The sequence below is a fragment of the Notothenia coriiceps genome, unplaced genomic scaffold (genome assembly GCF_000735185.1).
Source record: "Notothenia coriiceps isolate Sejong01 unplaced genomic scaffold, NC01 NC01_scaffold00028172, whole genome shotgun sequence".
Classification (NCBI taxonomy): Eukaryota; Metazoa; Chordata; class Actinopteri; order Perciformes; family Nototheniidae; genus Notothenia; species Notothenia coriiceps.
The window spans coordinates 1,102-8,653 of NW_011360873.1; the positions used below are offsets into that span (position 1 = coordinate 1,102).

Below are 7,552 nucleotides of genomic sequence, written 5' to 3' on the forward strand. Positions count from 1 at the left end.
TTTTTAATCTGTTTAAAACAAAAAGTGGAAAAACCAAAGGTTGCGGTACAGCGGCGATTATTCGGCGGGCTATTTCTTGGCGAGGAGCGCCGACTTCTTGGAGTCTCCGCTGATTGCCTTGCAATCTGATCGGACCATAAAAGATTTTGAAACCTTGGTTGAACATATAAAATAGTGTCTAAACTGTTTGACAAAAGTATGACGGGAAATAAAATGGGGAATGATTTCTCTGCAAAAGCCACAAAGACAGAAACCCAACGCAAGTAAGCTGAGCAAAGGTTCACAGCTGTCTGTCTCAATGACGCTGAAACTTTGCTCCAACGTTTTTCCTGTTTGCTGAGCTAGCCTGGGACTTGAACTCAGATTTGGTATCGTGGCAAGACTATAATATAAGGTGCAGGAAAGAAACAATAATAGTTCTTCTTCAAAGAGGCAGTGATGTGTCAGAGAAAGAGAGCAGAGGGAAAGTCAAGGTGTCTCCTTCAAAGCCAGACTGACATGATGAGAATGATTAAAAACAGAGTTTATGACAGAGCGAAGTACATGAGAGGATGTCCCGATGCAAGGACAAGAGAGTTTGACAATGAAGGAGAGAGCGAGAATGAGCGAGAGAGAGACAGTGATGGAGGAAGAGAAATAGGCGTGCAGTACTAACCTTGAGGCAAAACTGGGTAGAGCAGGAGACAGCGTTGCATTGTAAAGATAAAAGAAGGGGAGAGAGAGAGAGAAGGAGAGGGAAAGGTGAGAGGGAAGACAGTAGTTGAGTGCTAGGTTAGCCGGCTTGATCACTCTTCAAAGAGGAAGGAGATGAGAGACGGAGGAAGTGACATCTACAGAGACAGAATTAACCAAAGAGACACACAAACAGGGAGACGTGCGTGAACAAGCAAGACAGGCAGACAGACAGTCACATAGACAGGGTAGGTGCAACCTTTTCTTTATTAAAGGCCCGATCACCTCACATGATCTCTAAGAACATTTAGACACATACACATACAAAACTGCAATCTCAAACCATAGAAAATCGAGCAATTAGCCAATCAAAGCACAAGCTGAGAGCGTGCTCACTATGAATTATTTCTTCTGGAAGGGTTTTCACATTGCACATCATCTTTTTTTCCCCTTCCCGCAGGGGCCACTTGAAAAGTAGGCAGCTCTTAGATTTGTGGTCTTCACCGAAAGGCATATGCATGTAATCATTTAGATATGAAATGTGAAGAAAATCCACTTCCTAAGTTGGTTGACCCCAAAAGCATTCCACACAATCACTCCTCGTGTGTTTGGTTTGCACTGGCAAAGCTCAAACTCCAGGGTGAGCTTATGCCTGGGAACGCACGCTAATGACAGCGTGCCAGAGACAAATTGTCCATTACAGAACAATATAACACGCAATAAACTTCTCTAATTTCCCATTACTCAGGTTTATACTCCACGTCTCTCTAAACCTCCTTCAGTTCTCTCCCTTTTTCTTCTCCTTCCATGTCTGTCGGTTTTTATTCTCTGTTTCTCTCCCCTCAGTTTTATTTAATTACTCACTGCTTGTTATTCTCCTTCCGCTTCCACCACCTTGCTTTCCCTTTTCCTCTTTCTTTCCCTCTCTATGTTTCTTACTTTTCCGTCTTACACTGCCCAGCTGGGATAAATAGCCCTGGGATATAGTCACTATTAGTACACTTTATATTACAGGGTCAATGACTACAGGTTGAAGAAGTAGCTAAATATATTATAAGTTTCTTAAACTATTTCCTAATATTTTCAATTCATAGCTATCCTGACCACCATATTTTAAAATAAACAAATACTAACAATTGTGATCAGCCAGTATACAAACCAGATGCTTGAAAATGTCTCAATTTAACCTTGCCAGAAGTTTTTTGAGGAAGGAGGAAGCACTTAAAAAAAACAGTACATACAAATTCAGTATGTACTAATCCCCTCCCTAAAAGACTGATTGTCTACACCTTAGAAAATATAGCCAAGGTAGACCTCCAAATGTCCGAGATCATAACCTCTACATTTAAGATATTTGGAGGTCGGTATATGTTTAAAACTTTCCAAAATCAAATACACAATAGCCTAAGAACTTAACAGTGTTTGCCTGTTCCAAAGTAAGCTGCAATTGTAAGCATAACTAACTAATAACTTAGCATCTATAATAGCATATGAGAAGAGTAATCTGAAAAGTCTGATCTAACATTGTTCTTCATTTATGTGCACATCAAGACCCCTTATACAACATTCTAGTTTTCAATTATACTTAAACTAAAAAGTAAGGTGGATACAGTGTTTTTAAGCAATTTATGGCAATTTATTTGCTTAAGTAGCTAGCTACAGATCATAAAAGCTACACGCGACTGAGGTCATTTGAGCTGGTAAAATGTATAGTTGTTGTCTATATATTACAGACAACAACTATTGCTGGGTGTGGAATAAAGGACCTATTTTTAAGAACACCTCATATATTTTGAGTGGTAAATTAAAGTGGTTTTGTTGTTGAGGATGGAAAGATTGAATGGCTTAGCATGAGAGGGACGGGGCGTAGCATGGTTCAGTCAGTTCTGCCCTTTTCATGACTGTGTTTCACCAAGTCAGAACTTAACCGCAGCCTTAACTTAGCCAGGGGTAGTTTCCCTCATTAGACATCTAATAGCTAAATAAAACCACTAAATGTTAAGATGTATAAAGTACATACTGCCTTACACCCTAATATAACCTCTACAAACCACTGTGTGTGTGCCAGTGTGTTAAAGGAAAGTTACATTCCCTCATTAAAATCTACTTAATCTTAATTTTATTATTACAAGATATTGTTCTCAAACGTACCGCACTAAGCCAAGACTTAATACATTTCCTTCTTCCTAAGAGCTGCTTGCAAAGATCAGATATTAAATATCAGATGTAGAGGAGCCTTTATTTGTATTATAATCAACAGGGAGGATGAAACATCTTTCATTTTCCTAAAAAGTCCCACATGTTACCCCTTCTGACATTTTGAATGGTTATTAAGTTGCACTTCAATGTTATCCACAAAGCTAGTGCTGCAGTAATCTGGAGGCTGCATCTGGGGCTCTAGGCAGACCAAATAACAAACAGTTAAAACACCCAGCGGGAGGTGAGGTGCTGCTGAATTATGAATGGTCTAGGATTTCTACTGGCCAGTTGGACTAGTGGGGAAACATTGAACTCCCTAAAATCATTAACGCACATTAGTCTTACAGTCAAGCTACTGACAGACAGAAAGAGCGAGGGTAGAGATTGTTTTTAAGGAAGAAACGAAAATCAAAGGCATTGAGAGGCAGAAGGACCAGTTTATTTCAACATATATCTTTAAAACATTATTATTTGACTGTTGGCCATGAGATAAAGACACCTAACCCTGCGTAAGGGGCTGTCATTGGTTAATGAGTGATCTAATTCCGTTTTTTATAAATACTCATAAACCGACACACAGACAGATCAACAGAAAGAAACAGACGTTCGGGTAGAAAGGTAAACACAGAGGCAGGCAGGCAGGCATGCAGACAAATATACTCAGATATAGAAATACAGGTTAAGGTTAAGACTAGTTTATAAGGTACATACATAGGCACACGTAAATAGTGAGGAACAGACAAGTTAAGTGAAAATACACAGACAGGTTAAAAATTAGTAAGAAACCCATTCCTATTAGCATAAAATAAATACAAAAACTGAATGAACTTCCCAGAGTCCTAATGAAAGAAAAAGAGTGTGTTAAACTGCCAGTCAGGCATCTTGGGCTGAAAGTAAAACAAAAGTGAAGTGTGAAAAACAGAGCCACTAAATGAAAGAGTTGCATCATTGACAGGAGCAGCGGCTCAGAGAGCGTCATGCTCTGCAGCAGACTGTGCCCTCCTTTTACAAACGGCTGTGAGCAGGTTGGTGCGGCATACTGCAGAACAACAGACGGAGAAACCTGCTGCTGGTGCACAGATGTGTGAGAGAGCAACTCCTGCTAAAGACTGACCTTCAGGAGGCTTTGCCAACTGTCCAAATGAGCTGCACAGAGGCTCAATCAATGCTGCAACTCTTTGATGGTGTTTATTAGTGATCATACTCAGCTCTGTCCCATGTGGAAGAGCATTGGGAAACATCAGAAATCCCTTCACACGTTTCTTTCCATTGCCAATTCATCTGCTGATTAGTTTCTAGTATTATATTGTTTTGTCTACAAAATGTCAGAAAACATAAAAAATATACATAATAATTTCACAGAACTCAAAGTAACCTGATTGAATAGCTTGTTTTTCCCCAAAATATATTCAATACCATTGAATACCATACAACAAGTTCATTATTTTGGTATATCTGAAATAAAAATACCTTGAATGTTAAAACTGATTTACTGTATGTGAGTTTTTAACTAATTTAACTAATTTCCAATGGGAAAAAATAAGGCACAAATACATTTTTGAAAGTATTTAATTCCACATAACTTTTCCACATGGGACTGGTTGCTTTCATAGTGCTGTTATTTCCTGCCCTGTGACAAGCAGAGTGAGTTTTAGTCGTGCATCTTTCTAAACGCCTGACAGGGCCACCAGCCACTCACGTGCCCAGGTAGTCCCACACCAGCCCCCCCATTGGCTGCTGAGAGGCAGCAGGGGGAGGGGCCTGTTTTCCCGACTGTTGAGGACGCCACAGATGAGAAGCAGAGGGGTTTCTGGGGCGGGACGTCGGAGCGCACACACACACAAACAAACATAAACACACTCACGCAGATGCAGAATCACATGAAGGTATACATATGTATGCATACACACATGTGATGATGCAGAATGAGAGGAATAAGAAAAGAAGAGTGATAGCAGAGGAAATAAAGCCGAATGGAAAGAGAAATTGGGAAGAAAATAGGGAGAGGAAGGGGTGAGAAGAAGGGAAGACTAATGGATTAGATCTACAGGGAAGATTACCATTGTCTCCAACAGTCTGTAGCTTAAACTGAGTGGAAAATGGACAACAAAGTGGAAACCAATCCAGAGTTAAAGGATCTATTTCACATGTGAAGATAGCTTTGGAGGTGTCATACTGATTCAGGTTAACAGGAGAAAGAGATCATGCAGAGGTTCAGTCAGTTTTGTTGTCCCCGCTCTCTTACCTCTCCAGCTCGTTGATCTTTTTCTCCTTGTCGTTCTTTTCGTTCTCCATCTCCCTGAGGATCTCCAGAAGTCTCTCCACCTCGGACTGGGCCCTCGCAGCGTCCTCTTTGTGCTGGGACACTTCCTCCTCCAGGCCGGAGATACGTTCGGAGAGTTCAGAGCTGGTGTGGGAATCTGCACCTGCATTCTGAGCCTGGAACAGAGAAATACATTATTATAAATAAACCGAGCGTTATCTTAACGAAATAGCCGTCTTTTGATAGAAGTGATCAGGTCAAACTGAAAACTAATAACCACATCTGTGCTCACACTGACAATGGTAACAAGCTGATGTTTAACAGCTCTAATGTTTCTCATGTTCACCGTACTAGATTAACATGCCAGCATTTTGTAATAAGCACTTAACACACAGAAATACAGCTGAGGCTGATGGGAATGCCATGCGTGTATTTATAAAGTAAGAAGTGAAAATAATTCAACTGAGTTGCAGTGTCTTTCTTCTTTCTGTTGCTCTACACAGAAGAAGCCAAAAAACTAGAAAAAGGAAGAAATGAAATATAACAAAGAAAAAGAAAGAACAAGTTATAACCAGCTTAGAGGTTAGAACAGCTGTGTGCGTTTCCCAGAAGCAAATGTTGCTCTTGGGACAGATTGACTTTGTGTGTGTCTGTGTGCACACGCCTAGGACCCACAATACATAAACCCTATTAGTTTTGGAAGTTTTTACAGGTCTTTATGTGGAGAAGAAATGTTTGGGTGTCTGACGATATTATAGGAGGATCTGGGTGGAGGGAAGAGGCAGAGAGAGAAAGGCAAATAAGAAAGGAAAAAAGAAACACTTCAAGCATTCACAAAGTCTATCAATTCACACAGACACGTCTTCTTTCCATCCATGGTAACAGAAAGAGACTAACAAATAAACTCTGATGAGAGGAACACCAGAGATCCACAGACACCTTCATATACATTCTTTCTCTCTGTCACACACACAGATTCACACACACTGCGAGGGTGTGGTGGTGCTGCTGCTGTCTTCTCCACTGTGAGAATGACTGTAAGGCTGTCAGCAAGCCATCACACACACACCATTTTACTGGCTGCTGTGTGGGAGAGAATATGAGATATGCACACAAACCCACACACACCCACACACACACACACGCCCACGCCCACACACACACACACACACACCCACCCACACGCACCACGCCCACACGCACATACACACACCCACACGCACACGCACACACACACACACACACACACACGCCCACGCCCACACACACAAACACACACCCACACGCCCACGCCCACACGCACATACACACACCCACACGCACACGCACACACACACACACACACACACACACACACACACACACACACATATCCAATCATCTCTCTTGAAGAATAGTTAAGGGAAAACAATGAGTGAAAAACGGGAGGTTGTTTTTTTTAAATCCTCAATGTTTTTGTGTTTCTGTGTGTATTTTTTCCCAACGGAGAAACATATAATTGACGTCTGTGATTGGTAATTGTGGTCAGTCCATCAAAAACGTAATTAGATCAAAAACGGGTGTTCCATAATGTTTTGGCCACATGTTTTGGCACAGATGTAGCTTAAGACGGGTGCCAATTTATGCAACCTACGCCATGTCAATTTCATGCTTATATAAAACCATTAAATTCCCCTTTTCCACACTTTCAGCCAGATCTACAGGCACACTACAAGAGAAATGTTCTAATAAAAGCCAGCGTCTTACTGATGAACTGACCTTCTTGAGTTGGTTCTCCAGTTTGACACACTCCTCTTTCTTCTGCTCCAGGCCGATCTCTAGAGTCTTCAGCCGGTTGTCCTTCTTCAGAGTGTTGGAGGCCAGAGAGGAAGCCTTCTCCTTCAGATCCAACACTGAAGTCTGAAAGGAACAAAGATAGCAAGGGAAAGAGTAAAAAGGAGGGAATCAACTTTGAGTTAGTGCTAAACACTAAGCAGCTCTACTGAAGCAGTACATTTAAAGAGGTGCTATTATTCTCATGTTCAGGTTCATATTAGTTTGTAGTATGCAGAATTCAATGATTTGCCAATTCCTTTCCACCTATATTCAATTAAATACACAACTGATCAACTTTATGTTTTTTTGCAAATATTCACTCATTTTGAATTAGATGCCTGCTACATGTTCTAAAAAGCTGGGACGGGCATGATTACCACTGTGTTACATCACCTTCCTTTTAACAACAATCAATAAGTATTTGGGAAGTGAGGACTACATTTTAAAGCTTTGTAGGTGGAATTGTTTCCCCTTTTTGCTTGATGTATGACTTCAGTTGCTCAACAGGGAGACAGGTCTGGACTGCAGGCAGGCCAGTCTAGTACCCCCACTCTTTCACTACGAAGCCACGCTGTTATAACCCTTCAGAATGTGGTTTCGCCC

The 7,552-nt window shown here is 41.1% G+C and overlaps 1 protein-coding gene across 1 annotated transcript; it reads right to left on the reverse strand.

The window, feature by feature from the left end:
• Nucleotides 1–655: 655 nt before the first annotated feature.
• LOC104958066 (ELKS/Rab6-interacting/CAST family member 1-like) lies at nt 656–7,033 on the reverse strand (the record flags this gene model as incomplete). The annotated part of the gene is made up of 4 exons (XM_010785776.1): nt 656–667; nt 4,571–4,681; nt 5,117–5,310; nt 6,893–7,033. Coding segments are annotated over 4 exons (458 nt in total), but the record flags the coding sequence as incomplete, so codon positions are not given.
• Between the last annotated feature and the right edge of the window lie 519 nt (nt 7,034–7,552).